The 12,394-nt window shown below is 34.9% G+C and overlaps 2 protein-coding genes across 7 annotated transcripts; both read left to right on the top strand.

Annotated features, from left to right (window-relative positions):
- Positions 1 to 1,895: 1,895 nt before the first annotated feature.
- On the top strand, positions 1,896 to 9,288 carry LOC107862297 (heparanase-like protein 1). 6 transcript variants are annotated; one of them, XM_047409844.1, is made up of 10 exons: positions 1,896 to 1,913; positions 5,082 to 5,339; positions 5,468 to 5,504; positions 5,718 to 5,901; positions 6,386 to 6,534; positions 6,652 to 6,885; positions 7,504 to 7,693; positions 7,787 to 7,912; positions 8,055 to 8,154; positions 8,725 to 9,288. In XM_047409844.1, exons 2-10 carry the CDS (start codon positions 5,085 to 5,087, stop codon positions 9,118 to 9,120), a joined length of 1,671 nt encoding a protein of 556 aa, XP_047265800.1. In that variant the 5' UTR covers positions 1,896 to 1,913; positions 5,082 to 5,084; the 3' UTR covers positions 9,121 to 9,288. The 6 variants fall into 6 exon arrangements, with proteins under 6 accessions (XP_047265800.1, XP_047265799.1, XP_016563308.2 ...); XM_047409843.1 differs by lacking the exon at positions 1,896 to 1,913 and adding an exon at positions 3,690 to 3,713; XM_016707822.2 differs by lacking the exon at positions 1,896 to 1,913 and adding an exon at positions 3,900 to 3,921.
- A 1,992-nt stretch (positions 9,289 to 11,280) lies between these two features.
- On the top strand, positions 11,281 to 11,867 carry LOC107865911 (LYR motif-containing protein 4). The gene has a single exon (XM_016712102.2). The coding sequence runs from the start codon at positions 11,391 to 11,393 to the stop codon at positions 11,655 to 11,657; it is 267 nt and encodes an 88-aa protein (XP_016567588.1). The 5' UTR covers positions 11,281 to 11,390; the 3' UTR covers positions 11,658 to 11,867.
- The last annotated feature ends 527 nt before the right edge of the window (positions 11,868 to 12,394 follow it).

The following is a 12,394-nucleotide window of genomic DNA, read 5'->3' as shown; positions in this document are numbered from 1 at the left end:
AAGGAATGCATATAATCAATGTCATAATTTCATATTCTAGCATCATGAGCATTTCAACAAACATCTACATTGCACATCAATAGCATAGGAGTAATTTGAACATAAGGGTAAAACATGAATCCATCACTTAAGTCACAATTGATCTATATTACATGATTTATAGTCTTCTAGGCATTTTATCAAACACCTTACATGCACCACTTAGGGCATAGGTATAATCATCAATTAACATCTTATAAACCACTCAATTCATATATTTAAACTCATACACTAACATAATTCCATAAAAACACATTGAGATTCCAACTTGGGAACCATACAACAACAATCACATAATCATAATCAACCCACAATATAATATTCATAATACGTGATTTAAAACTTGATTCTTGGACTTCATGGACAAAAGACATCCACGAATGAACACTATGCATACCTTGATTGTGAGTTTCTTGAAGTTCTTTGATTTCTTGAGCTAGGGTTTTTGCCTCTTGAGAGAGAATGATTTTGTTCTTGAGAGAAAGTGAGGAAAAGTGATATAATAGGATTTTTAGGGCATAATTTCGTGGTTAAAGACTGATCTGAGTCATGGAAAAAAAACCCAATTACCCTTAGAAAGTTTTTATTTTTAGTCACTGAAAACCCGATTTGGGCACCTGACGCGACGCGGCGCTATCGCGTTGTGCCACTGAAAATTGCCAACTGGGTTGACGACGTGACGCGGTGAAATCACGTTGCAATACTGGATGGGACCTGGAATCTTACCACGACGCGGTGGTATCGCACTGAGACATTGGAAATTGACAACTCTAGATTTGAGCCTTGACGCGACGCGTCATAATTGCGGAGGCCCACTGAATTTTGACGATTTCCATTTTAGCATGCTCCGCGACACGTTGATGGCTCAGGTGGCACACTGACTTACTAAAATGGCTCTAACTCTTTGCTCGGGTATCGGATTTGGACAAATTTGATAACAATGGAAAGCTTATTCAATTTTCCACACAACGAAAAGTCAAAATCTTGAAAATTCCACATGTATAAAAGTAGATTCATCTTTTGGGACGGATTTAAGCTAGGTAGAAGTACGGGGTATTACAATTTCATGTGTTGTATTTTGATTATCCGTGTGGATTGATTAGTGATAGTTGGAGGCATGTCTCAGCTATCTATAGTCAGTATAGTAGAGGTTGCATAGATAGTCAGTCAGAGTCATGATATTTAATTTCAGTTCTCTCTTCAGTTTTATTAGGTTATAAACTTTATTAGTATTATAACTATTCAGATTTTCTCATGATTATGTTACCATTCAGCAAATTTAGCTTGTTTGTTAGTATAAATCAATTGCTCAAGCAGTATGCCAGTACATGGATTAGCTTGGGATCACCTGTGGTTCTAAGCACCGTATTATGACCAGGGGTAGTCTCGAATCGTGACAAACTTGAAATCAGAGCCCAAAGTTCAATTGTCCTAAGGTTTCTATGAAGACTTGTTTAGTAGAGTCTTGCGGAACGGTATGAAGACGTATGTATTACATGAAAAATACTATAAATTATATATTTTTTTAATTTGATTAAAATATACATCATAAAATATTGATCAAAATTTGTAACGTTTGATTTTAAAAAAAGACAATTAAAAAAGAATTGAGGAAGTAACATTTAAGCAATATGCTCTAGTCAACAACCATATACTACTTTTATGGACCAGATTTAATCATTGTGAAAGTATTCTATTAATGCTTCAAAATCTTAATTACTCCCTTCCTACTACTTAGTAATTACACTCATTGAATTTGATGTATATAACACCTATAAAAAGTCTATTCACTTCCATCTGTTTTCTCAGATTGTGCTACCTACTCATTGATCAACAACTATATTCTAGGAGGTCTTTTGGTACGGTTCGATAAGGTACGTGTTGATCTAAGTCTCAAACTCAAATTAGTTAAATAATATTTTCCAGTTTCAATTTATATGAAAATTAAATGTTCATGCAAGAATGGTCTTCACAAAATGAATGAGCGTAATATAAAAATATGTAAGATAATATTTAACTGTTGCAGCCACATATAATTTAAAAGAGTTGAAATTTTTATATAACTTTTGTGAGATCGATAATTTTTTTTTATTCGCATTAATATATAAGTAATATATATATATATATATATATATATATATATATATATATATATATATATTAAAAAAAATGAAAAATCGAACTTCCTATTTTGTATCTTATGAGTTCCACCTTTCATCATATTTCAATACCAATCAATTATTTTGACTATGTGGTTTTGTTTTGCACCTGGTTTTACCAAATCCATTCGTTGTTCATCAATATCTTGACCCATACTTTATAAACTACAAAACAAATATTATCACAAACACCACACAAATAGAATATTACAGATTATAATGTTATTTGCAAGTTGACTTGTTATTATTAAGAATGATTACACATTTATTCGAAATTATACAATAAAGTCGTATACTTTTATTTTATTACTATTATAAAAGTCATTTTTATTATGATCATTCACACCACCAATTATTGTAGCTAGTTTCATAAAATTTTCGGGACTAAACTTCTAATTTGACATTTATGTCTGCCTGAACTTAAATAATCCCATCACTTAAATTAAAGCCCAACCAAAATTATTTTAATTTCCAAAGATTATTGCGACGACTATATTAATGTCAATTGGTTTAGATCAAGTCAATTCTTTTCGTGGTTTTGTGATTAATTTAAATTTATATAGGCTGTTGGGTTGATGAAAAATTACAAAACCAATCAAAATACTATATGACGTGAAATAGAAATAAGATAAAATGTATTTATGATACCAATAATTGAATGATCATTTGAACAATAAAATATTGAATGGGTTGCATATAAGGTTGTAAAAAGAATTTTTGTTTTTCTATAATTCAGTATACAACTTGCAAGTTTATCTAATTTTTTTTAATCTAACGACATTGACCCAACCAAATCTTAGTCTAACGTGAAAAGATTACATAAAAAGAAAATTATGTTAAGTTTTCTCCTCCTTTGGCACAACATTTAGCTAACATATAAGGTGTAAAGGCATAACTTTAAGCTGAAGACAACTTGGAATCCAACAAAAATTATTGGACTATGCTCTATCCAACTCATCACAATACTCCATTCTTTTCAAAATAAGTATCATGTTAGTTTATACGTTCATTAATTAAAAATAGTATCTTACTTATTATGTTTCACTTTACAATAGTTAATTTAATTATTCTTTGAAACTAAATAATTTAGAATAATTTAATATTTAAAAATTAAAAAAAAAATATTATGAGTTGCCATTTTTCTCATTTTAATATGATAAAAAATATTAAATGTAAAAGTATTTTTTAATACGATCGGAGAGAGAAATTTTTCTCTAAGAATTAAGCATTGTCAGGAAGAAATAGGTGGAAATAGTTATTTTATTTCTTTAATGTAAAAGTATAGGTGGAAATAGTTACTTATTTTATTTCTGTAATCTAAAAGTATAGGTGGAAATAGTTATTTTATATCTTGAATTTTTAAGCATAGTCTTTTTTTTTTTTTTTTTTTATTAACATGCGACAGAGGAGTACTATTAATTTTTTCCATTTCCACCAATTATTTGACTGCACTTTACATGAGCCATTATTTGTGTACATATCTACCAAAACTGAATGAATGAATGAATGATTACAGTGAGTTGATTTTGACACTTCAACCAATAAAGTTTCAATCTTTATCTGATTCTTGATAAATCTGAAGCCAGCCCATTTCATTTCACTCCATATTCTTGTCATTTTACACAGATTTTTGCTTGTGTTTTTTGTCTGAATTTGAAGCTCAGATTAGGGTCATTATGCTGTATTATTAGTGTTCAGCATTGTTACTCTTCTGGGTTGTAAGGTGAATTTCTTTTGGTTCTTTATGCTTTTTCTTTTAATGTGGAAGTACATGGTTTTAATGTGCATTTTAATGGTTCGGTTGGTTGGCTATTCGAACTTTTACTTTGTTGCTGAGGTCATATAAGACGAATCTTAATAGCTCGGTTAGTTGACTACCCGAACTTTCACCTCGTTGGTGAGGTCATATAAGATGAATCTTAATAGCTCAGTTGGTTTACTGTCCGAACTTTCACCTTGTTGGCGGAGGGCATGTAAGGCGAATCTTAATAGCTCGGTTGGTTGACTACCCGAGCTTTCACTTTGGTGAAGGTTGCATTTCCCACCTTGTAGTCCTCTCCCCATTTTCCCTTCCAGAAAAAGAAAAATTATAGTTTTAAGGGATTTTTCTTTTTTTGTAGTTTTGGGATATTGTTAGCTGTGTATTTTTGGTTAATTTATGTATTGTATTGTATTGATGTGAATGATATTATAGTGACTTACTTATGTTGGTGGAGTTATTGGAGTGGACGTGAAGAAAAAACTTGCCAAGACGTTTCTGAAAACTAGTACTCAGTAAAAAGTGGAAGACCTTTCCAAAATAGTAAAAAGTACAAGTCTTTAATTGCTTCTGGATTTTATATTATGCACTGTTCAAATGAATTTCTCAAATTTGGAATTTTCTTCTGTATCTTTATTGACTGTTGTCATTTATAGTTAAGTTTCTTGATCTGGTTACACTTACTTGACTGACTCAAGAGTGTTCAAGGTTCTTTTTTCCATCTGGAGAAAGAAAGGCAATTTGGTTTGCTTCCTCATTTCCCTTTCATATTTTATTAAAGTCTACATTTTGGTGCCAAAATAGAGGACTTGGTTTAAGCCTGGTTTACTAAATCTCCTGCTAAGCGGCAGCTTTGGAAGAGGGCTGGGGGGTGGGTGGGTGAGTTGTCCGGGGAAGGGCCGGACCACAAGAGTCTGCATGTTTGCAATAAGAGGCTGTTTTCACGGCTCGAGCCTGTGACCTCGTGATCACATATTTGATTCTTGTTGGCTGCTCAAGGATAGATTAACGTTTCGTATGATGTTGTCCAATGAATGTAGTACTATATTTGTTTTTCTTGTTAGAAAGAATAGGTTACTCTTTAGAAGTTTCTTAACATTTATCTGTTTGCTCCCTTTTGGCAGTATATGACCCGGTTCAAACAGCGAGAATTTGTGGAGGTTAATCATCTAATGGACTTCAGAACCTTGTTGTTAATCTTTTTGGTATTATGCCCTGCAAGTTCAGTGCAAACAGTTAAAAAGGTAGAACTTAAGATTGATGCATCTGCGAAAATTGCCTGGACAGATGCTAATTACATTTGTGCTACCATTGATTGGTGGCCTAAAGAGAAGTGTGACTACAATCAATGTCCTTGGGGTTCGGCATCTATTATAAATATGGTAACCCCTGCTAAGCTTGTTGTTGAAGGAATATGTTGTTTTTCTATATTTAAAAGTATAAGCATTGTATAGAGTTTCTGATTAAGGAATGAATATTCAGTGTTCATAAAGGTGTTTTGCTTTTTCAGGATTTATCTCATCCATTTCTGGGAAATGCTATACGAGGTTTGCACGTTCCATTATGCCGTAATTTTAACTTAATTTCCAAGTTGTTTATGTTATTACTTATTACCATAATTAGCAAACTGAGACCCAAAATGCTGACATTTCACCTTAAAATATGAAGTGCTCTACTTATAGTGATAAGCAAACTAGACTTCTTTCCCTTTGTCTCTTAAAATTTATACTCTTCTCTGATTTCATATATTGGTGATAAAGCTTTCAAGGGGTTGAGATTACGGCTCGGAGGTTCTTTACAAGACCAAGTAATATATGGTGTAGGCAACTTGAGATCTCCTTGCCATCCATTCACCAAGAAGAAAGATGGGATGTTTGGATTCTCTGAGGGATGCTTACGTATGCAGAGATGGGATGAGCTAAACAACCTTTTCAAGAAGACAGCGTAAGATTGGCGCAAATTCTGTACTTCTCCTAATGCATGTAACAACGTCCTGGCTAATAATCCCGTCTGCTCCTAAGCTGCATGTTCCGGCTGGATTGTTTGCTTATTCTTCTTTTATTTTTCTTTCCATTTGCTATTATCAATCTACAGGAGCTATTGAGGAAACACTAGCCTCCAAGTTTGGTTAATGTCCAAATTTTTTCACTTTCGTCTTTTCGAACGACTCTTTGAAGGTCTAAAATGATAGCAATCGTAGCATTCCACAGCTAACCAACCAGAAATCTGACACTAGTAAAGTCTACCCATTATCTGAAGTTCTTTGGAATTTGTGCCTGAAAAATTGGTGAACAAATAAGAGATGATTAAAATATAGGTAGCTTTTGATATGTATTTCTAGGACTGTCAAAAACTTCCCATGATTCTAAAGTCCCCCCCCCCCCCCCCCCCTTGAAATTCATTTCAAGTGCCACTGCATTTGCTGCAGAGCACTTGTGACTTTTGGCTTGAATGCGCTGTATGGAAGACGGCGGAGCTATAGGCATGTGTGGGAAGGAAACTGGGACTCCAGAAATGCCCTTGATTTCATAAAGTACACTGTTGCCAAGGGCTACCAGATACACTCATGGGAACTTGGTATTATCTTATTTACCTCTGGCATATTTCTTTCTTCTTGAAACTTTATGTAAATCTCGCTCCTTTACCGGAGCCAGAGAGGTTCCTTTCCTCAATCATGCTTTTCTGGTTTTGCAGGAAATGAACTGAGTGGCAACGGGGTTGGTGCAAGTGTTAATGCTGTACAGTATGGAAAAGATGTTATTCAGCTGCACAATCTCTTAAACCAAGTATATAAGAATTTCCGTGAACGTCCTCTACTATTAGCACCAGGAGGATTCTATGATCCTGGGTGGTTCAGCAAGCTCCTTAAGGTTTCAGGGCCTGGCACTGTCAATGGCGTAACACATCATATTTATAACCTTGGCCCGGGTGAGCTAGCTCGGATCTTTTACCCTTTAAGATTGGATCTACATTAAAAGCCTCCGTGACAACTCTAGTTTGGAAAACGTAATCTTCAATTTTAATAGAGAACAGACTACTTTAAACTCATAAAACAATTGATGAAATCTTAAATGTTTTTGTTTATGACACTTGGTCTCCATTTTGCTGTTATTGGAAGGATTTTGTTGGTTAGAGTTTTTTGAGATAATAGACTAATTCTTTTTGCTGGTCTATTGAGTTAATCATGTTGTCTAATAAAAGAAACTGAATGTATTCCCATGGAAAAAGAAGTTTGTACATGTTCGCAGCACATGAAAGAAATAACGATGAGAATATAGACTTTAAAAACCACCAACATTTTTAACAATCATCCTCAAACAGTTCTCAAATTTAGAGAATTCAAACTGATAACTCTAAAGGAACTTGATACTCAATACTACAAATTTAAATCATCCATTATGTTTCTTTGCCAAGTGGTTGTTACGCGGGAACTCTGGACAGTACATGTTTTATGGTGTACATGGCATGACATTACTGCTTGCATTATCTAGACTTCGGACCTGTTGAATTTATTAATGTTCATTAAACCAGAAAGTTCTGTTTCAGGTTCCGACGCCAAGCTTGCGGATAAAATTTTAAATCCTGATTATTTGGATAGAATATCGAACACATTCAGCAGTCTTACTCAAACTATTCTAAGAAATGGTCCTTGGGCTTCAGCTTGGGTTGGAGAATCTGGTGGAGCTTACAATAGTGGAGGTCCTAATGTGTCTAATGCCTTTGTAGATAGCTTTTGGTAAAATTTCCAGCAGTCAAGTGAAACAATACTATAATTCAGGCAAGGTAGTATAATTTTTCATTCATTCCTGGCCTTTCATATGAATTATAGGTACTTAGATCAGCTTGGGATGGCAGCCAAGCACCATACCAAAGTATACTGCAGGCAGACTCTTATAGGCGGAAATTATGGGCTCCTTGATACAGAAACGTTCATGCCAAATCCTGATTTTTATAGGTGAGGTGCTTGACTACTTTATTCAAGTTTGGCTCCACTCTATCGATAAAAGAAGCAGGCTGTGGCTTTCTTATATTTTGGTATCAGGTCCTTGAGAACCTCGTGAAAAATATTTGATCTTCCATTTTTCAATTCAATGCAGTGCACTTCTTTGGCATAGACTGATGGGAACAGGAGTTCTTGATGTTAAGAGCAGCGGATCACCACATTTGCGCTCTTATGCTCATTGTACAAAAGATAGAGTATGTGTGTATCCTGATTCCTTTACGTAACATGAGATGCATTACTACGTTGGAAAGTTGTCTTGATTACATATATTGTGGAGGCTCAGACGTTGGATATGCTCTAGTTAGACTAAGCGTTTCTCTGATATTGTTTTGGATTATTTAGAAGTTCTGATACATAAGGACCATATGCTATTTAGGTTTGTGAACCAACAGGAAAGTTATAACTAGAATTAACTAAGATATAGTAATATGTTTCACTCTCCTCCACTTGTGGGCGCTATGCCACAAGCCTTGCTTGATTTTTCCTCTCTCGAGGGAACACAGACTCGATATCAACTTATCTTGCACTGGGTGTATACACTGAACCAAATGACGCATTACATGTGTTTTTCATCCATTCATTTATCCCTTAACCATGATTAAATGATGTGTTTTTTCAACTTCAGCTTTTCGTCGTCGAGGTTAAACCCTGGCATTTGCCTTGGTTCCAAAACCAACCTCCATTTCCTCTTTCTGAACTCGTGTACTGTGCTACTACCGAAGACTAAAACTGATTATGAACTCACCGGTGTTGCCTTTGTGCAGGCAGGTGTGACTTTACTTCTGATCAATTTAAGTAGCCAGATTGAGTACGCAGTCGACATCCAACCCAGCGACGCAGATATCATCCTGCAATATGGTGAGCAAAAGAATCACAAAACGAAGTCATTGGTGCACGAGCTTAAAGAAAGTGTTTCGTGGATAGGAAGCAGATCATCAGATGTTAAATTATCGCGAGAAGAATACCATCTAACACCAGAAGGTGGCAACATTAAAAGCAGAAAAGTGCTCCTCAATGGGAGATTATTGCAACTCACAGGAAAAGGAAACATACCGACTTTGTCTCCAGTGCTTAAAAATCTGAAATCTCCAGTATCTGTTGAACCATTGTCCATCAAGTTCATTGTTTTCCCCAATTTTAGTTCTGCCAGTTGCAGATAAGTATTTATTGAGAGCTAATATTATATAGTAATTAGCAAAAAATTGATTCATGCATTTCCATTAAAAATATAATGTGCCTACAATACTACTACCAGCCCCTTGTATTATTGTAATGTCACGTGGAATAAATCATTATATAATCAAATACATCAGTTCAATGTTTCATCATCTCCGTCTACCTCTATTACATTTCTTTTTTTCAATAAAAGTTATTGTTATTATTATTAAAAAATATAACAATATTTCTTATTTAAGCATTCTGCCACCTACACTTCTCAAAACCTTTTGCCTTCATAATTTCTGAGCAAGAGTATGTCAAGAATATTAATATAAATATGAAAAATTAAAAGGAAATTTTACTATTTATTCTTATAGTGATTGATACTTCTCAATTTTTAATTGCATAAAACTCAAACAAATTAAAGTTTTGTGCTTTTAGTTTATGTTCTCCTAACAACGTAACAGGATTTTAACTTCAAATAACGAGTGGAAGTGCATATTAGCATAGCTTAAAAAACCAGACATAATTACATGATAGATATTGCTGATAGGAGGTGATAAATATGTATAAGATTAATCAAGATATATTCGATATATAGGAGTTATTTACAAAAAAAAAAAACAGTTATGAACGTAGGCAGCAGCTAAAAATAAAAAGTAACAAACTATATTAGTGGATGAAATAAATAGTTGTGGAAGGCAAATATGTTTAATCATATATTACAAAGCTCAAAAACAAATTATTTTTGTAATTTTGTTGTTATTTTCTCTGTTCATTTCTATCTGCCATTTTTGACTTATTGATAAGGATAAAATACTATTTCCTTCATTTCAAAAAGAATAACCTACTTTGCTTTTTAGTCTATTTTAAAACGAATAATCTCTTTTTATTTTTAGCAACTTTTTAATTTTAACTTTCCACGTGGCATGTTTAAAACCACAAGATTGAAGGACATTTTGGTACATTTAACATATCTTTAATTTAACACCACACGATTCAAAAGTCTAAATTCCATGTCAAATCAAATTAGGTCTTTTTTTTTTTAAACCGAGGGAGTTAAAAAATATAATTTTTTTCGATATAGTTAAAGTGATGAATCAACAGCAACAACAACAACAAACCCGGTATATGCCCACATAATGAGGTCTGGGGAGGGTAGAGTGTACACAGTCCATACCACTATTTCTAACAAGGTAGAGAGACTGTTTTCGATAGACTCCCGGTTCAAGATAAAAGGCAGTACAAAAGACAGTATACAAAAACATAAAAAACATAGAACATGATAAAATAACATAGATATGACATCCACAAAAAGTACATTGCCAAACAAAGAACACCACAATTCCCCAACCACACCCTTAGCCCTCTATCCTCATGTTTTTCCTCCATATCTTTCTATCCAGGGTCATGTTCTCAGTCAGCTGTAATTGCTTCATATCACGTCTAATCACTTCTCTCCAGTATTTCTTCGGTCTATCCCTACTCCGCTTGAAACCTTCCAAGGCCAACCTCTCACACATATGAACTGGGGCATCCGTGCCCCTCCTCATCACATGACCAAACCATCTCAACCTCACTTCTCGTATTTTATCCTTCATTGATACCACTCCCACCTTCTTCCGAATAATTTCATTTCTAACCTTATCTGCCCTTGTGAATCCACACATCCAACGCAATATTCTCATTTCCGCTACCTTCAATATTTGGACATGAGAATTCTTAACCGACCAACACTCTGCTCCATATAACATAGCAGGACAAACTGCAACTCTATAGAATTTGACTTTAAGCTTGGGGCACCTTCTTATCGCATAAAATTTCCGAAGCGAGCCTCCATTTCATTCAATATGCCTAAATATGGTGAGAGACGTCCTCATCTATCTCTCCATTCCCCTGAATCGTAGACCCGAGATACTTAAAACTATCCCTCTTGCAAATCGCCTGAGAATTCAACTTTACTACCACCTCCTCCTCATGTCTCGAGTCATTAAACCTGCACTCCAAATATTCCATCTTGATCCTACTCAATCGAAAACTTTTAAACTCCAGTTTCTCTTCAAATCTCCAGCTTATTTAAAGTGATGAATCAAAAACAAAATTCAATTAAAAAATTAATCACAAATAGTAATTTCGACGGAGGGAATATATATAAGGGACCAAACGTGGAATATCAAAAACCCGAGAGATTTCTAGATAAACCTCCACCCAAACACAATCGTACGGCCTGAATCGGAAAACCTCTCGGCTTATCTGTTCCGACTGAAAAAATATGGCGTCGCCGTCGCGCGTGGAGGTGCTTACACTATTCCGGTCGCTGCTACGGACGGCGCGTGATTTTCCCGATTACAACATTAGGGAATACACTAAGCGCCGAACAATCGATGGATTTCGGCAGAACAAAGACCTCTCTGATCCTTCTAAGGTCACAGCTGCTTTCTCCGATGGTAGGGCCCAGCTCGAGGTCGCCAAGAGACAGGCCGTAGTTTACTCTCTCTATGCACCAAAGGTCAAAAGCGTTATGGAATTGAAACAGTAATGTTATTCGATTTTCGGCCTTTTTTCTTAATAGAATAATTACGCGAACGTTGAATAGTTCAGCAATGATGGATGTGAAAGCCCTAGGGTTTTGTTTTTTTAATTGTATTATGAAATATTGACTGTGATGAGTATTACTGCCCCGTGTATTGTTGATGTTCGTTAACTGATAGTGCTCGGTTATGTATTTGAAAGAATCGATTTTCCATAACTGCTTTTGTTACCTTACCTTAGCACAATTTGGTAAACAATGTGTGATATATAGATTAGAGATTGTTGTTTTCATGTGCGCGGTGAATGGCTGGTTGGTGGAATGTACTACCTTGTGGCATTGTTGGCTGTCCTTGTGTTATAGCTCTTTGGATTTCAGCATGCATGTGTGTATGGATCCGGGTAAGTTCTTCAGATTTTTGGCTGAAAATCTGTGTGAGTACCTTGATTCAGATTTAACTGATGCTGCACCGTTTATTGTAGAATTATAGCAGTGTCTGTTACGTAAGTTTATTACTTTGATTATGAATTATACCAGAATAGGGAACTGAATGCTTTAAACTTTAGGGGCTCGATTGGTGCAAGGGATTACTAATTGGGAGATTAATTTTACGATGAGTTCCCATGTTTGGTTGGGATAAAATCATGGGATAACTTATCGCGGGATTGTAGTGTTATTTTTATCCCACTTTGAAGGTGGAATAACAATCCTGCGATAAAGAAGTTTAGTTTGCCTTGGTGACTGAA

Source organism: Capsicum annuum, chromosome 3, assembly GCF_002878395.1.
Source record: "Capsicum annuum cultivar UCD-10X-F1 chromosome 3, UCD10Xv1.1, whole genome shotgun sequence".
Lineage (NCBI taxonomy): Eukaryota > Viridiplantae > Streptophyta > Magnoliopsida > Solanales > Solanaceae > Capsicum > Capsicum annuum.
This window is presented reverse-complemented; position numbering and strand designations above follow the sequence as displayed.

Coding starts and splice junctions, on each gene's coding strand:
- LOC107862297 (XM_047409843.1), top strand. Junction 5,902..6,385: donor AACCTTTTCAAGAAGACAGC/GTAAGATTGGCG, acceptor CATTTGCTGCAG/AGCACTTGTGACTTTTGGCT. Junction 8,155..8,724: donor CTCATTGTACAAAAGATAGA/GTATGTGTGTAT, acceptor GCCTTTGTGCAG/GCAGGTGTGACTTTACTTCT.
- LOC107865911 (XM_016712102.2), top strand. CDS start 11,391: ATGGCGTCGCCGTCGCGCGTGGAGGTGCTTACACTATTCCGGTCGCTG.